Source organism: Corapipo altera, unplaced genomic scaffold (genome assembly GCF_003945725.1).
Source record: "Corapipo altera isolate COAL_440 unplaced genomic scaffold, ASM394572v1 224, whole genome shotgun sequence".
Taxonomy (NCBI): Eukaryota; Metazoa; Chordata; class Aves; order Passeriformes; family Pipridae; genus Corapipo; species Corapipo altera.
This window is the reverse complement of record NW_020884959.1, coordinates 1970666-1989660: the sequence shown is the minus strand read 5'-3', so window position 1 is coordinate 1989660 and position 18995 is coordinate 1970666. Positions and strand designations below refer to the sequence as shown.

Here is an 18995-nt window from a genome sequence, read left to right as displayed (position 1 = left end):
AATATAAATCTACACTTATAAAATTAAAAAATTATAATTAAAAAATTACAGGTGAGCTTCAAGTTAACACCAATTATTTGGTGTTAATTTATGAGGTTTTCAAATCCATATATCAAAAAGATTAGCAAAACAATCTTTAATTTTTAGAATGCAGTCTCTGAAACGCAGTGAAATCTCACTGCAATTTTTATTTAATGACATCACTATAGATGGTTAACAAATAGCTTTTAACATAATACATTTTGCAACTTTCTCCATAAAAAAAATATTTGCTTACCTTGATGAATTTATTTATCAGGAGAGTCAAGCACAAGACTAACAGAACATGAAGGATAAGTTTCCCAAGCCTATTAAGCAAGCCACCCGTTTTTAGATTTTTCTACAAAGAAGAAAATATTAGAATTTCAGTACTTTTTTTGTATGTATTTAGAACAAAAGCATCACAGGCTATTTGAAACAGCTGGTCTGCTAGGCCTGATCAGAATCAAATTGTATTAGCTTCATGTAAGCAAAAATGTATACAGAATCAAGTATAAAGATATATTTCTTCCACAAAACCGAAGGGACAACATCACAAAAGCTCCCCAGGCTCTTGATGTGGCAGAGTTTTGGAAGAAGCCAACCAACCTTCCTTTGGCAGTGGCCCTATTATATTTATACAATTAATTTCCTTAGTTTAAATAGTATCATGTGCCTTTTGAAATATCTCTTCATTAGATCTTCCACCTAAACATGGCAAAGGGGTCTTTTGGCTCTAACTGTCAGCTGAAAGGATTTTGAGCAATTTTCCAGTTAAAAGCTCCAGATCCAGATGAGCTGCTCACAGGCAACTGGGAAGAGGCACAGATATTGTCTTAAGTATAAAAAATACGGTCTTGATTTTAGGTGGTCAGAAATGAGAGACAACAGGAATGGCCCTGTAAGATCACACACTCTGGTCAGAGACTGTTGTTCATGCCAGCATCAGAAAAAAGAGAACTGTAAATGCAGTAAAAACCCAAGTCTTTGAAAGAAAAGAGATTTCAGTAAGCTGAATTCAACATGTGCCCAGTTCTCCCAGAATATTTGTTGGAGGCAGATCCATAACTTCAAGCCAAGTCCTGCTGAAACAGGTGTAAAGTCCATTTATGCAATTTTTTGCAGGATCCAAACTGCTGCTTGCACAATCATGAATGTTAATAGCAATCACAGAATTATGGTGTCTGATGTGCTTGGTTATGCTGCAGTTACTGTAATTGAAGTCATTATTTGATCAGGCAATGTTTTTGCTGCTTTACACTATATAATTCCTCTAATTAGTATTAGTAATTGAAAGTTATAATGCATAAAAATTACTCATTTACATATATACATATCTATATATATACAGATACCTATCCACTCTTTATTTAGTACCACAAAAATATTTCAGTACCTACCTGGATTGTTCTTGCTATCAAGACAGAAGCATTAAAACTTATAAGTAATGATCCAAGAATCATAGAATTAAAGAACTGTAGGACACAGACAAGCAGTAATCCAGAAATCTGAATGATATAGAGCCACGTAACCTGGAACAATAATGAGATTTTTATGTCTACAAAACCTAAGAGTCATAGTTGCTCTTCTATGAATATGTTTTATAATTTATTTCAATGCCTATTATTTTTGCAAAAAATGCATCCTATTGCACTAAATCATCACATTTAAAGCCATTACTACATCCTCTTTATATTTATGTCCTGAACTAGTGAGGTTAATATTTTATGCCCATGTTGTAACTAAGGAAGCCTGATCCTATAATCAAGCAGATACAAATAAGTAATTGCAGAATGAGGAAATCATCAATTACTTAATATACTTTGGAAGACAATTCGCAGTTTCTCTAGTCAAAGAAGTGTTTCTGTAGCCTCTGATGTCTCTGTGACTCAACAGTTATGGCTCAGTGCAGTTCAGCAACCAAACACCACCTTTTTTAATAACAGATCAGTATAGTCCTTTTTGGAGCTATGCTAAACTATTGTTCAGCTGAATGCAAACACTGAACTGTTGGTTTTCTCATACAGGGGTACCAAAACACACATTTTACCTGACACAAAGATTGGTCTTGCATTAGAGCAGTGGTGTAAATCAGCGTCAAAGAGCCCAACAAACTCCAACAGTTTTAAGTAGCACTTTTTTGAAAACTAATATGGAATAAGAGTGGTGTGGTCAGTCAGTTTTGGTAGAATTCAGGATGGAGCTGGTAATTTGCCAACTTTTAATGTAGCTGATTTGTCACATTAACTGTTAACTTCAGCTTACATTAGCTGAAGTTAAAAAATTTTTACACTTGCAGTATAAAAGCACAATGCACAGTGTATAATCTGTATTACTCTGGGTATCCAGGCCACTAGTTAGTAAAATACATCCAAAACTTAGTTTTATGACAGTAAATACACAAAAATTGGTTATTTCCAAACATAAAGTTACCTTTGCTGTGGGCAGCATGTCCAAGCAGTCCAGTATGAATAATGCCAATGCTTGTATCAGCATCATGAACTGGTTAAATTGCCAAGTCAGGCTAAAGAGAAACGTTGCTATGAATACAGCCATAAGTGTTAGTCTCTGGAAGGAGGGAGTGAGGTTTTATTTAATTTTATAGTTTCCTTCACTAAAACACAAAACAAACAAAAACCCCAGCAAAACCGACCAAAACCCACCTTAATTTGGTTTTATTTCAAATCTACTTTTAAAACATTACTATGAGTTTTATAACTGCAATAACTGTTTGGAGGATAATGAACATTTATTAGAGTTATGAATTCTTGATTTATGCCTCTGTTTTATCCCTGTAACACCACTTGCAAGAAAACAGTGAGATCTCAACCAGCTTCAGCCCCTAGATTAACATGCAATACGTGGTTTACTGTGCTATAAATAGCAGTTACTTGATCAAATCGAGGAGTAATGACTTAACAACTGTTTGTCAAAGAAACTGCATCACCCATTTGCTTTTATTCTTGCAGATCAGGACAGTTTTCTGTGACTAATTTTACTGTGTCATACTTGTCAGAAATACTCACTTCTTGAACAGGCTGTAAATGAGTTCTGAGTAGGTATGTGATGGCTGCTATCTGAACAGCAAAGAATGGTAGTGCCCAGTTCTCTCTTAAAGGAATGGTGAATTCTACCCTTGTGGTATCTACTCTGCAGAAAACAAAGAGTTTCAGAAATTTAAAATAAAGAAAACACCAGCTCAGTGACAGAGAAGTTGCAATGACAGGTATCTTTGTGGTATTTAAACTACTTATTTATAAAAAGGCAGCCTCTACAGTCTAGTCCCTTCAGCATGCCCGGCTCTGAAAAAAATCATTATGAAGGTTCTGTCAGCTATCCATTGTTTCTGTACCTCAAATATTGTACTTTAGCATCACTTACTGTCAAAAAAATATACTATGAATTAAAAATTAATTAAGAAGAACAGCTTGGGTAAATTTAAAAATAGAAAAACAAACCCCGAACTAAAACCACTCCCAAAATCCAGCTCATGGATTTTCACACCACAGGTAATTTTACTTCATTTTTTGGTTTGCAAACACACATGTAATAATATAAACAGGTATCAGTTTCTTCACTGTAGTCCCAATGCACTGAATTTGAATACAGCTAAACTGGTTAAGAGCTTCTGGTCATTTTTGGTAACTTTTGAACACAAACAGGATGTGAAGTTAGTAAAAGTTCCCCAAAGAGCAGTTATTTACAAAACCTGAATTAAAGGTTAAAAAAAACTAATCCTTTTTTTTTCTTGTGTTGAGAAAATGTTTGCTAAAAAGGAAAGTAAGCAAGACATCTGAGACACGCTTAGCTGGATGAAAGAAGTGTTTAAATGGAGTTACTCAGTAGCCTCAGATGTGCTTTATCTGGACAGAAAGTCTTTATCCAAATCAGTTCCATGTATTTATTCTACTTGTGTAAAGGATAACAAGCTTTCTTTGTTCATGGATTATTAGAAAGATGGATAAAACAAATTTGCTCCAAATATTCTGTAAATGGCAAAGATGACCTCATCAAAGAAACATGTGAAATACTGTACACTGAATTTATTTTTTAATTACTTTTATATTTGGAGAAAGAAACATTTTTCCACTGTATACCTACAATTATTCTGTAATGGACATGCTTGCAGATAAACTTCTTCAGAGCTACTGATTAACATATCAATTAACAATTAACATATCAATTAACAATTTTGGTAGAACCAACACTATACTTTTATTTTCTTGATTAATTTGCAGATAACAGCCCATGTCACCAGTCTTAGCTTCATGCCAGCAGCTTATTTCTGGCACAAAGCCAGTTCTTAAGTTTTTATCTCCAAAGAATTCTTCAAGGGATAAAGCACTAGAACAGCTCGAGTACCACCTTTTTTTTCCTGTGAGGTTTATTGAAGGAGATGTTTACAGAAATCAGGGAAGAGAGAAGTTGAACTTCTGATGAGCTGAGGCTGTTGAAGGAATCCCTGGAAGTTGGGTGTGGGGCAGTGAGGAGAGACCTGAAGGGCAATACCTGCAGATGTAACACCTAAGAGCTCCTAGGCTGGAGAAGACAGGGCACATCATCTGGAGGTCCAGACACATCTGAAAGATGCAGCCCACTTTCAGAGACCAATTTAAGCCAAAATTTTCTACTCAAACTTCATGAAAGTTTAAAAACCCAGTCTGCAATTGTCAGCTCATTTCTGATTATTTTCTAATACGCATTTTTTCCATTTTCTGGCTTATAAGAGAGAGGCCTTATAGTTTCATTTTTTTGGTCCAATTAATCATGCAGTTAAAGCTTTAATGCCTTACCTTTGAAATGAGGTACAATTTTAGAAAGAGTGAATGTTTAATCTCACTTACCTGTTTGTAATATACCAGCAAGCTGCCAACAACCCTGAAAGCCATGTTCCACTAAGAAGCCAGCTTGTTACATACAGAGCAATGACATAAACTGCCTGAAGTCCAAACAAAGTGTAGATATAAAAATAAACAGGCTCTAGGTATTGCTGTAAAACACAAGAATACTGATGTTGACATTAAAACACTCATGGGGGGCGGGAATTATACTTAGTATGAATTAGGTTTTGCTTTTACAAATTAAAAAGGTATCAGGAATATTTCTAATTGGAAAATAACTACAAAGGGGAGCTTTGATTCACTGTGAAATCTTCATAATGCACTTACAATCTAAAGCCATAAATAAATGCCTACCTGAATTGGAAGAATCCTATACAGAATGCTGAGAAACACCTCCTGGTAAACATTCATTCTTTCAAGTATGTTAATTGTCCTCACAGATTCAGTTTTATTGTCATATACTAAACCATGTAAACCTTAATGATAAAGAGAAATTGAAATAGGAGATTGTCATTTTCCTCCTCCATCTTCATTTGAACAGTGAATAACTTTTTCAAAGGTATTTTAGGATCTCTCATCAGAAACTGCAAACTTTGAGTCAATGATTCAGAACACATCACCTCTGAATCAACACGACCTTCTGAGGTTTTCAGCTTCCCCACATCAAATGTGACTCACAGTGCTAATTCAAGTACTATATATTTAGTAGTGTATAACGCATTTATTTTTATACTTCCATCCCCAGCATAGAATGTGTGGTACTGGATCTTGAGAACTTTCTTGTTCCTACTTTGAGCACAAGTGAAGTTAATATTGACAAATGCGTAGTATAACCAAAATTGCTAGGGACCAACAGTTAACTATCTAGAAAACATGAGACTGTCCCAGAAAGCCCCATCACTGTATGATTTCCTTGGAAGCTGTTCATTGTGTCACTTACTGTCCAGGTATACAAGCAAAAAACCACTGTCCCTTCCCACAAATAGCTAATAGTTCAAATTAAACAAGAGAAGAATAAAAATGAAGGTAGTATACCGAATAAACCAGCAAGGCTGAAACCTCAACAGATAGGAAAACTGTCCCTCAAAGTGACTGCCTCCATCAGGATGTGAAGGGGTGGCACAGAAACCAATGTATCATTGTGAAATTTATTATGTCCATAGCTTAGTGGCTCCCTGGCATATGAACAGAATAAATCTGTCTCCAGTACAATTCTTACACTATCTCACAGTTATGGTATTCCTTGTTCTTGGTTGTATTTGAAAAAAACCCAAATCTAGAATAGTCAGCTGGCAACACCAAGCAAAACTTACTTTACAGTTTACAATACCTTGCTGTATGGAAGCAGCCTGAATCATCTGTTTGTAGTAGGAATAATAAAGTCCACATTCAGTCCTGAATGAAATTTCTCTTTCCACTTCCTGCAAGTGAAAGTTCAACAGTAAATTCACTTTCCATTTGCTTTTTACAGTCATATGAAGCTGCCTTCAACTTAAATTCTTGCTCCACCAGGGAAATTCACCTACACAGAAGCTTTGGGTTTGGGCATTCTGTGCAACTTACTTCAACTAAAGGTAAAATACATGGAAAATAAGGGTGAGAGGCAAAAGACTGAGGTATAAATGACTCTGTTAACTGGGGAACTGTATATGGCTTTTGTGATTCTGATATGCTGCTTGGAAAGATTCTGGATATCTTAATTTTTTTGTAATATTCAATGTTTAGATAGGTGCAGTGGCCAACAGCTGGACTTCAAAGCTGCATATGCTTGCTCAGTGCATTTAACCTTTTGTTCCAGATGTAGTTATCCCATAGTGTTCCATGGCTTTGCCACCTTAAGGCTCAATTAATCCAGTGTGCTATAGTGGGGCTGCACCAAAATGCCAAGGATATTTCAGCTGGCAGAGGATGCTGCTGCCCACTTGCTCAGTGCTGGTTCTTGTAGGAAGCCAGCTGTCATCACTCTCATTCTTAAATTACAGGTTAAAGGAAAAAGGACTCTTGGCTTGCCTTTAGGTCTAGGTGAACTTGTTATTTTTAATTTCAAAATGTTCAAATCATCTAAACCAGGTACACTTCAAACTATGCCTCTTTCTTGGCTGATGTGGCAGCAGATGGAGCCCAGTGAGATCTGAAAGCTCTTTACTTTGGAATTCACTTCCTTTCGTCAACTCATTAGTTGTGAAGACCCAGTGAAACTCAGCAAATCCACAGCCTTGGGCAACCACATTTAAACAAAGTAAGACTGCATGAACAACCAATCTGAAGAGAACTAATAGGCATCCTGTATAAAAGGGTTCTATTATTAGTGATAATTTTAGTAGTTTATATAAAAACATCTCAGGAAACATATAAGCAGTAGGTTAGAAAGCATTTATATCCAGTTAGAAAAAGCTTATATTGAGATGTGAAAATCCAATTAAATTCCTGTATGTGGTGTATGCAAGTCATCAAGAAATTTATGTGAGATTTCTAAAAATAATCTTATTAATTCATCATTCTTTACAAAAGGACATTTCTGAAGTAACAAAAAGTTACTGTTTTTGGAGACTTTTATGAATGCCACTCTGGTTAATGCAACCTTGCACAGAACCCCAAGACTTTCATCTTTCTTACACAGTCCCATCTCTTTTGCTGGAACAGAATCAATACTATTTCAGAGCTAATATAAAGCTGGATAAAAAAATCATGTTCCTCTCTTCTGCCTAGTACAGAATCTTATCTCAAAACACGTGTTTTATTGAAGTCAACTGTTGACAAACCAGTATTAGTTCTGGTCTGAGAAAAGTCAACAGATAAAACCACAACTGATTCAATTTAAGTTCACAATTAAACTCTCCAGCTGCCCTAGGACACACAAGTCATCATCATACCAGCAGAAGGAACTGACATTGGCACCAAATAACCAAAAGCCACACACTCAGCAAGATGAGAATGCTGGATTTTGAACAAGTTCTAGTTTTAAAGTCATCACTACTAAAACATTTCCTAATACCAAATAGTGTTTGACTCTAAGTATCTTTAAAAAAAAAAAGAAAAAAAAAGGAATGTTAACATTTGGAATTTATTAAGGGGGAGAGAGGAGTCACAGAGGGGGATCTAATTAGCAAAAATGCATTCAAACATGATTAATTTGTAATCCTGGCACCAGCTGTATTCAACCAAATGCTATACTTTATGAGACAAACACTAGTGAGTTTTACATCTGTTTCATGCTAAGATAACATCTGTTTTATTCACCCACAATACTTTTCCAGTTCTACAGCAATTTATACTTTTCCTTGTATTCCACGTCAATAAAAACATACAGACTTATGGGTAAGCATTGTAAGAGCACACACTTATCTTTCTGTACATTCACTTAGTGAGGTTTTAACAAAGAAGTTATCACTCTTCCAAGGGAAAAAAAAGACCACTGTCCTCCAGAATACACATGGAGTTAAATATTATTCCAGTTTATGCAATTGTATCTTTATAATATTAAATACAGCAAAATACAAAGGACTTTCTTTCATGTGCAGTGCAGAATTCTACAGCTTAGCTTAAAGAAGTCATTCAGAATGCTGAGCAAGCAGCCAAAGTCTGACTTGAGTATAAATAATAAATAAAGAGCATAAATAAGGCTCCAATTACTTTTCTTTTTTGGCACAGCTAAAGCAAAATCTTTGTAATTGAAACTGTTTTTTAGTTGCTCAATTTAAGACCAGGAAGATTTGAAAATTGTCTGTACAGGTGGGAAGTCAACCTAGACAGCTGCTGTCAATGTTCCCAGTTGAGAACACGCCTTCAGCAAAGGTATTTAATCCTTGGACATGGTCTCCTGGCTGGTTAAGCCTCAACCCATCTGTTAGGATGTCATGTTCCTACTCAGATCAGACTTATGATCCAGAGTAAAAGTATCCATAACAACTCAACAGGTACTTCTGTGGAAAAGTACCACCAAAGTTCTGGGCTGCCCTTCTCCTTACACATTCACTTTGTACAGTTCTAATTAGTTGGCCTCCTGTTTCCCCACCTTTTTTCCACGGAATCATGGAATGGTCTGGGTTGGAAGCAACCTTGAAGTTCATCTCTTTCCACCCCCTGCCATGGGCAGGGACACTTTCCACTATCCCAGGTCGCTCCAAGCCCCGTCCAACCTGGCCTTGGACACTTCCAGGGATGGGGCAGCCACAGCTTCTCTGGGCACCCATCTTTGTTTTACATTCAAAATGTAAAAATATAAGCACTTCAGAGACTAAATCCCAAGATTCTTATCCTGCATGTCTGAAAGATTTAAAATTTTGTATTTTTACATCTGACTTCTTGGAAGCAGCCATTTTGTTAAAGGGAAATTCAATAATAGTAGTTTAAATGCTTACTCATCAGGGAAGAAGAACAAATGAATGGTCTGAAGTTTATCTGTTTGTTTTAGAGTATTAATTTGCTCTGTGGCCTTGGCTCATTCCTGCTCAAAGTTTCTTCAGGATTTGTGTTTGAACAAGCAATGCAACAGCTGATGGGAGAGGTGGCCCCCCATTTTGTTATTTTCATAGCAGATTCTGCTCCAGAAGATACTAAACTGGAGGAACAGTCACTAAACTGCTATTGAAAATCACTGAAAATAGACAAGCCACTTCAGATATGTTATGCCAGAACATTTTAAGAAAACTGAGAAAGGATTTTTGGATAAGAAATCTGTTTTGACTTCCACCATCATAAACAGAAATCTTTGTTGGTTTAACATTTCCGAGAACGGATTCAAACTTTTTTCTTCAAAATTGTTTGGTCAAGATAAGTGATTATAACCTGTGATATTCATCATATATATAAGTGATGATTTCCTGCTGATAGGGGGCAGAAACACAACTTCTGGGTGTGTGACATGGTATGCTGCATTGTCTTCTGTTTTTTTTTCTTTTTGTCATTCTTTCAGGAAGGCTTGAAATAAGGCAAATAAAAAGCAGCAATGGTGTACCTCCTTCACAGCATAAACCACTCCTCAAGATGTGCACTTTCAGTTTTTCTGGTAAGAAAATGATTTTACATCTTTCTCCAATGACCATGGCAAGTTGATAATAGCAGTGTATTTATTAGCAAATAAGAACAAGACTCTCACACACTGCAGCAGCTGAAATCAAGGCACTGTTGAAAGCCATATTCAAAACAGAGCAAAACATTCAAAACAGAGCAAAACAGTTTAACCACTACCAAACAGTTTTTCTGGTTGGGTGAACCATTGCTGAAAGACACCCAAAACTGAACTGGCTTTGGATGAATTGCAACTGAAATTACAGAAAGGCAATCACTGCAAGTGTGTCTGCAAGTTCTGACTTTAATGACTTAGGAGTTAAGAATCATGACTTTACATAATGAACTCTTTTTACTTCCAGTTTTTAGGGTTGAGTACAATTGGCAAATTATATGATTTTGTAAGTATGCAACTGTGGTGTTCATGTATTAATAGGGTCTTCAGAACAAAAATTCCACCTTTTGTACCTAAATAGTGTATGTAAAAACATCTGCCTAGTGCAAAACTGCCAGATAAACACTGCAGACCTTCTTCTACTGCTGCACAAAGAGAGGAGTAAAAGAAAAGATGGCAAAACAAGTCTCCTGCTACATCTCACTGTGTTAATTTAGTCACCACACACACCCTTTTGGGTATGAATTCTTATTATCTGACTAATTGTAGCTTATTGAAAGGAATATAGTTCATGGGGATAATATATTGTTGCATAGTTTTTGTATCAGCTTTCAGTAACATAAATCCCCAAATTTGCACTGTTTACAGCCAATTCAGTGTGACTGAAGTTACTAGTTTAAAATGCATGCAAAAAGGAAGTGATTTAGAATTTATTTTCTTTTCTATGTTTCAGAGTAGTGGTGAAGCACTGCCATGTTTCATAGGCAGGGGGGTTAATGAAACATTGAATGTGCATCAGTATTGCATCCATTTATTCCATATGTTATGTTTAATCAAAATGTAATGAAACAAAATCACCTCTGCATTTCACTAAGCAAGCCATGCAGTAACTGTGGGCCAAGGATTAGACTACAGTCCTCCCTTCTGAGAATTTGGGCTGGGGTATGAACTTAAACAAAACTTACTCTTTCCAAGCTTTTAGAAAGTTCAGTTAATACATGCAAAAATATATCTTTTGACCAAGCAGTAAAATGTTAGAGAAAGAAAAGCAAATTTTCCATTTATTTTCCATGTAATTTTTGAGGGTCTCATATTGTTCCACAGTATAGTTTATTCATGTCATTACTAGTATATAGTATGTGCTGTAATTACAAGATTAGCCAATTCAGAAGTGCTGGGAAAAGATACAAACTCCTAGAGAGATTACCCTGTCCACTCACACTCAGAGGTACAGAGATGTCTGTACACTGTTTTACTGATGCTGGGATGAGCCTTCCTATCCCACCTTTGCAGGGAATTTTACAGACTCCTCATATGAAGTCTTCTTGTCCCATACTACTCATAAACCAATACTAGGTTTAAAATTAGCACTGTAGCCACGTGCATTCTCTGGTGGAGAAGGGACACTGTGAGACCAGAGAGTATCTGCATCTCTTTCTTCTTTAACCTGCTGGTAGATGAACTTAATGCTTTTATAATCTTTCCATCAAATTGGCTGAAACTGCTCATGTTCCAGTGTTACTTGTTATCAATCAACTCCATGGGATGAAATGAGAGCTACAGAGACAGAATCCAGATTAAAAATAATTAGAGGGTGTTACTTCAGTTTTGATACCTAATGGCTAGAATTCTAGTGTACTTAAAATGAAAACAAAATGAAATTAGTGGGGACAACTTAATAACAACTACAGAATTGCTTATCTCAGTGAACTTTGTGCTCCTTGGACTAGTTTCACAGAATAAAAACACTGTATCTGTTACGTCCACACATTGCCACAAATCCATGTCTGTTCCTGCTTCAAAATGTATAACACCTTGAAATTATTCAATAAGTGCTTTTGGAAGCAAAAGGCAAACCTAAGGTGTGCCTTAAATATATTGTATACCATCTATCTATATATTCAAAGAAAGATGAAGGTGGTTTACAAAATGTATTATATGTTTAATACAACAGCAGTTGTTTAAGTAAGTGTGAATTATTTTTATAAGGGGAATATAAATGTTTCTGGAACAGAAAAATTGTGCAGTATAGGAAAGACATATTGCATTGCAATTATTCCAGTTAAATAGGTGTACTCTTTGAATAACATAATACACAGACCTGGCAGAGTGAATTTTAGGCATCTGAAAGGAAAATGACTCACCTGTTCTTTTCTCTGGTTAAATTTAGCTATGGGTACAGCAGCATTATTTTCTGTGCAATGATCATAGGAAAAAACTAGTCAGTCATAGATCTTGGGAATGTTTGGTTTTACACTGGTGAATGGTTGAAATTATGGTTGAAATTATGTTTTGAGGCTTGCACATTCAGGATAACATTATATAAAATTAGTATTGGCTAGTAAAAGACTGTCCCTAAACTGTATTACAATATCACAGTATAAATACAATTAAAGACCGACCTGCCAGGATTTTGCATATTGTTTATTTTAACTGGTTTTATGTTGGTTTTTTTTTTAATTTTGGACTGCTTTGGATAAAAGAAAGATGGCTGCAGAGAAACATAGAGCAGAATGCTAAAATTCTATTCCAGATAAAGATCGATGGTTGGAAGAACCGTAGCTACAACTCAGGCAGGAGCTGTGTAGCAACATTTTTAGAGAAAAATTGGGGACAGGTATTTATAGAACTGATGAAGTATTGAAAAAATGGTGGGAAGGAGAGCACAGCTTTTTTTAAATCGAATTTTTCAAAATGAAATGTTCTACCTTCTTGAGCAAGTTACAAGACAAATATATAAAGAAATGAAATTTCAATTAACGCTCATATTAATGCTGTTACCTTAATATTGGAAAACCACAGGTCATTTTCATGCAGGGTAGCAACATAAACAGAAGTAAGAAGTCCAAGAGAGATAGCAACAACTCCACCAACAGTTATTGAGAGTATGTTCCATAGCTTTCCACCTGTATGATCTTGGAAGAAAAATAACTCAGTCTGTAACTGTGAAACACATAAATGAACCTAAAGGAATTTTGGAAAGTCATTTAGACATTGCCTATCCTAGTACAGTTTACATTCTGCAGGTAACAGGACGCTTGGTTTTAACACATCTTTATGGAGATGCGTTATTTACTTTCTCATATAGCAAACTCAGAGGATTTTATTTACGTGCAAAGTGAAATAAAAGGTGCCTTAATTGATAAAATGTAGCTACAATTTAAGAACACCATGATCCTTATACAAGTTTAGATCAGTGCCATACCAAATTTGTAATTCTAAATTGAAATATCCTCCAGGAGAACATTTTTAATTCAAGCATACAGGATGACACCTAGAACACAAAGTGAGAAATTAACATCCCCTTCACATGCCATAAAATGGCTCCCTGTTTTTTTGGGGTTTGCTTGTTTTTTTGTAAAAAACAGCACTGAAGGTTCTGAAGTCTCACTAAATACCCACAAAGAGACTGAACAGCAGCCAAAGCAGCCTTTGATAATGGTGTCCTGCTCTGAATTGTAGATGGCCTCCTGCTGACACTGGAATAAGATTAGGGATGGACTCATAGGAAAGAATGGTTCTGTTTCTAGGTAGCTCAAGCCATTTATTATACACTTACATTCCTGGGTTTTAGTTTGTCGAGGTTTTCTTTTTTTTTTTTTTTTTTAAGTTCACATAAGGTTTAATAAGGATTTAGTGATCTGGAATTTTATCTTTGAAATGGTTATTTCATACTCTGTGTGACATCTACATAACAAGATCCAGCTCTGCAATTCCATGGAACTGAGGGCTGGGCTGGATGAGAACTATGATCACTATCCCTTTGTCTATTTACCCTAAGTGTGTTTGTGTGGAAACAAACATGTAACTTTCCTTTCCTCTACCCAAAACTGCATATATAGAAACATCCCTTAAAGTAACTTAAACAAACAAACAAAAAAACAACAAACTTTGTCAGCTCTAAAGCTATAATTCCATACAAAAATATTGCCAGAATTTCTTTACTTAAACAGACCCTGGAATTCAGACACTTAATGTCTGTCTTTTAAATCTACCTACCTAGTGTCCTATAAATTAAAAAGCAAAAGTTTGCAGGTAAATTCAGATTTTATGTGCAATCTGCTTGTACTTAAGCACATCTCATCAGTTGTCTTCAAATCCTTTTAGGTTATCAATGATTTGAACTGGGATTCTTTTAAGAAGCTATGATGACACATAAAGTCTGAATTTGTTCTCACCAATTTACATCAGGATTTTAAAAGAGATGACATTGACAGGAATCTGCACATCCTCTGTCTAATCCAATTGATTCTGGTGATATTTAAGCATGACAATGCATTGGGTACATACCTAGTTCAAACCTGTGCTTAGGAGAGGTATCAAAAGCTAAACATTACTAAAAACTCATAAAGTTACAATCCTTTTCGTTACCCACCAGATGGAATTTTCCCATCAGGCTTCACATTTGTCTCCTCTGAAGGCTGATCTTCAGCTGCTTCTGTGCCTTTTCCAACCCTCCTCTGTCTTACGGTTGTCATGATGTCAGTCACTTTAATTCATTATTCTTCAGCCTGACTCCTAAATGGACACATACAAGCAATGCATCTTCCTACCCAAACATTCACTTAACACTGTATGAAATATGTGAAAACAGAACCACATCTTACTGACATCACAGACTCTGACTTAGAGAATTCTAAGAGAATTCATAATTCATATGTTTTGAAGCATATCTTACAAAAATGCTAGTATTTTTTTATAATCTGTACAACTCAGAGAGCAAATGAAAGTAATGCACACGTTTATAATGACCTAAGGTTCAAAATTTTACACACTCGTGAACAGGCTTTCGGAATGATTATTATTTTGACTGTCCTCACTTTTAGCCCTTGACTCAAAACACACTCAAGGTTCCCCTTTTTTAAAAAAGTGTAGGCCTTTCAAAGAAAAATTAGTCCTTTCTGGGTGTTTTAGTCGTGTGTTTAAAACAGGAACCCCATTTTTTTAAATCCCGGTTTCCAGGAAATCCCAAAAAAGGGGGGGCATCGGATACCAGGGGAACACGTGTTATAAAAAAAACCTAGGAGACAGCATTAAAAAAAAGACTTTATGTTTCATGCTGCTAAAGCACCACAGAATTTTTGAACGTTACAAGAAAGACAAAAAGCGCAGGCAGTCATTCCGCTGTCAACTCCCAGGTGCTCTCAGCAATCCAGGGATGCTCCAGACATCGGACTGCTCCATCCTGCCACTCCACACCTGGAAATCAGCGACATCCCACCCTGCAAACACCCGCTCCGTCCCCAGCCAGCGGCAGCTGGTGTTTGTGTCACCGCTGGTGTAACTGCGCTGGTAACCACGGAACTTCGTTCAAAGCTTTAGCAGCGGATTAGCTTTGGAAAACACCTGGGAAAACACGGCGGGAGGGGGACGGGGGGGGAATTATGCGAGTGTGTATCTAAGCTGGTTTGAAACAGCTGTTTCGTAGAACACCCGACATTTAATTAACTAATAAAGGCGAGATGCTCATCCCCACCCCTCCTCGGCCGGGTCTCCCCACGCTCCGCCCCAGCCCAGGTGACCGTGCCCGGGGCAGCGCGGGGGGACCGGAGCGGGGCCGGGCCCGGCCGCTCCCCGCGGCCTCCGCGGCCCAGGGCGGCTCCTCCCGCCGCCTCCCCCGAACCCCGCGCCCGTACCTGCGGGGGCTCCGCGGCCGCTGCTCCCGCTCCCGCCGCCGCTGCTGCTGCTGCGGGACCGCCCGGGCCCCGCGGCGGGCAGGGAAGGGAAAGGGAAGGGAAGGGAAAGGGCGGGCGCGGCGCCGAGCGCTCGGCCCTGCCGGGCGGGGCGGCCGCGGGGCGGGCACAGCCCCGTCACAGCGCTGGCCCTGCCCGCCCCGACACGGGTTCGCTCCAGCGCTGGTTTGAATTGCCGAGGCGGGATGGCGGCGGAAATCCGGCCGGGAACCGGGCGGTGGGAGCCGGGAGCGGGATGCGCTCCCCGCCGAGGGTCGTGATGTCCAACCCCGCCGGGAGAGCCTGTGCTAAAATAGGGCCCTAGAATTTGCTTGTGGTATTTTAATTTTATTCCCCCCGCCTCCCCCCCCCCCCCCCTTTCCCCCCATGTATATAGTATCACGTGTACTTGATTTTCAAATTGAAATTAGAAGCCTAAAGAGGCGCGCCTGGTATTCAACTCGTTGTACGCTCTATTGTGTCTTGATTAATTGCACCATAAACATTTAAGGGAGGGGAGGAAAGACCTTTTGCAGTAGGAAGGTAATGGCAGCACAAACATTTGTTCTACTTAACGGGTACAACCTACCCTTGCAGTATGTTTTTCCTGTAAATGTTGCTTGTAGTGTCTTCAAAAAACATTCCCCATTAACTCATAACCAGATCCTACCACAGAAAGCTGATTTCCCAAAAATCCATGCAACTTCTGTGCATCAGACAGCGATAGAGCTCACTTCTTCAGGACAGTATTTAGTTGATTTTCCATCACCATTTTACAGTTGTGTAAATACTGAGTTGTGGTGGGGGTTTTTTTTGGTGGTTTTTTTTTTTTGGTGTGGTTTTTTTTTTGTTTTTGTTTTTTTTTTTTTGCATTCCACAACCTTGGTTGAGTGAAAAAGTTGTCGAGCAAAAAGAGGCATGAAACTCATAGGAAGCATACTCAGAGAGACCAAGAAAACTGTAAGTAGTAATCGTCCTGGTAATTCAGAGCTTTTTGTCAGTATTTGCTTTGCACAATAGAACACAAAACATTAGAATGTTTTATAAGTATTTTAGAACAAACAGAATGATTTTCTTACTTCCTCTGATAAAGCTATCAAAATAGTTAAAAATTCTACTATAAATCAATTTACAGCAAACAGACCAGCTATACTTGGTTTTTATTTATTCATTTAGAACAATAAGGCAGGTGGTACATTTGTGGGAAATGCTTAACTTGGAATGTGAGAACTAAAGAATTATGAGCTTCACCATGGACATAAGATTTACCTTCTTTTTATCACTAATAGCATCACTGCCACATCATACATGTCAGGAGTTTGTTAAAATGAACATATTTTATAGAGACAAGCAATTTTACAGTGTAAAAAAAGAAAAAAACACCTTGAATATCTGTAAGGTTTTGTGTAAAGGAGGTCAGATAATGTACTTAAATTTCTAAGAAAGGGAATGCTGTGGTAGATATTTCCTTGAATGGAAATTCTCCTTATCCACTACTTGTAAGGAGGCCAATGAAAAGTAAATTCTACATGGAACAAAAAGTTGCAGAGTTGGTTAATAATCAGTGAAGAGCTTTAGAAATCCATGAGAAGGGGGAGTTGTCTTAATTCTATGGTGTTTTGTGACACTGTGCATGGATGTAATGATTTTTTTGTGATAAGTTACTATGGTCAGCTGGAGAAGTTTTCCATTTTGTGAAAATGATTGCACAAGACCAGCAGTACAAATCCCACTGACGTTCCTGAACTAATAACACAATCTACACTGCAAAACAGCACTATTAGGCTGAAAAGTTTGTGTTATAGAAAAGCATTGGACAGCCTTACAAAGTTGTTAATGTATCTAAGAGTAAATGCTACTTTTAAGTCATTTTACAGTAACTCATGAGCTATCACCTTCCTTTTGAAATACTAACACCTATTGTTCAAGTTTCAAAGAGGAGAAGATTAGATAGTTGGGAAAATAAAAAATGCATTTTTCCTCAATTCTGTATATTTTAACAAGTCATTTCCTGTTGCAATAAGCATTTGAGTGCAGCACTAGAAAAAAATGGAGTTATTTATATTCTCACTGAAACAATGTATCGGACAACATGTTCGTTGATAGAAATTTAATGTTTCAAGTTGTGAAGAGAGAAGAGAGTTCAAGGAGAACTAAAGAGCTTCCCGATTGATATTAGTATCTGACAACTGTATTATAAAATGTAAATTAAAATTCATCAAACTGCAGCAAGCAATCAGTAATACTGATTATTATTATTATATCATGACAGTATTGTTATAATACTGTTGTAATGCTGGCTTTTTACTTGCCAAAACAGCAAAAGGATATTTAACAATATTCTGTTTGCTCATTCTGTTCCAATTAGATCAAAGTAGCAAAGGCTTCACGTTAGTACCTGGTTCCCCATAATCTCAGCAAATGACATCTACAAACCATAGCGTACAGGAAATGAATGAAACTTTAAATTCAATTTCTTTATACTATTTACATTTGTTTTCTCTTGGCTTGTCACATTCAATACTGTAGAAAGAGCTACTGTGAAACACAAGACTCAAATTCTGCCCAAGTAAATTTTGAGTCTAAACCTGCAATGTTTTTAGTTGCTGTTCAGCAGCCACGTGGTGTGTGGCAAACACACCAAATTTCTAGGTTCTTTTTTTCCAACTTTTACAGGGTCCCGAATTTTTGCTTTTGGGTAAAAGAATCTTAGTTTTACCAATTCTGAATATTTTTACCAAGCTACTATTAGGTCAGGTCAGTTCTCATGGTGGTTCACTTCCTGCGTGACTCGGTGTGACAGCTCTTTTCCAAATATGCCTAGAAGGGGCTGCAAAAAACCCCCTCAGTAATGTGGTCCATTAACTTTTCTGCAGCAGTTCCAACCATAAATAGTTGCCAAAGACATAGGACAGAGTCATTCAGATCCCACTGGTGTGTGGCAGGGCTCTTGCCCATTTTCTCCAAGTTCCCAGCAGTGTCACAATCATCAAAGGTTCGGTCAGTGCTGCTCTATCCCAACAACCTGTGTCCAGTCCCATCTGTGATCACACTCAACCAGGTTATTTATGGGAGGGGAGAAACTTCTGATGGGGCTCTCATGCTTTATTAAGCTGAAGTGAGGAAGGTATTTTAGCCCAGTCAATAGGATAATACCTGGATGCCACATCTTACTACAGACACCTTTTTTCCCCAGGTTTTGCATTAGAGGAAATGTGACAAAGCTGCACGACACAGCATCTGCAGCATTGCATTTAAACCCAGTTTTAGTTTTCCACCTTTTATTTCAACGTATGTGGCCCAGGGCCATAATAATAATAACAAGAAAATGGCAATAAC

At 37.4% G+C, this 18995-nt stretch overlaps 1 protein-coding gene across 5 annotated transcripts in view; it reads right to left on the bottom strand.

Moving 5' to 3' along the window:
- Positions 1 to 15713, bottom strand: part of DPY19L3 (dpy-19 like C-mannosyltransferase 3) — a 31289-nt gene extending 15576 nt beyond the window's left edge. For 4 of the 5 annotated variants that reach the window (XR_003531002.1, XR_003531003.1, XM_027663889.1 and 1 more), the window contains exons 1-10: positions 15621 to 15713; positions 14360 to 14502; positions 12766 to 12899; positions 6190 to 6280; positions 5214 to 5335; positions 4863 to 5008; positions 3045 to 3168; positions 2452 to 2586; positions 1419 to 1550; positions 278 to 379 (exon numbers count right to left, since the gene is read on the bottom strand). Coding sequence is in view for 3 of the 5 variants with exons in the window: in XM_027663889.1 (XP_027519690.1) it covers positions 278 to 379; positions 1419 to 1550; positions 2452 to 2586; positions 3045 to 3168; positions 4863 to 5008; positions 5214 to 5335; positions 6190 to 6280; positions 12766 to 12899; positions 14360 to 14462 (1089 nt within the window). In the remaining 2 variants the exon portion in view is untranslated. Of the gene's footprint in view, positions 1 to 277; positions 380 to 1418; positions 1551 to 2451; positions 2587 to 3044; positions 3169 to 4862; positions 5009 to 5213; positions 5336 to 6189; positions 6281 to 12128; positions 12179 to 12765; positions 12900 to 14359; positions 14503 to 15620 lie in introns of those variants that run through there. The other variant, XM_027663890.1, reaches the window with a different exon arrangement.
- Positions 15714 to 18995: the final 3282 nt, after the last annotated feature.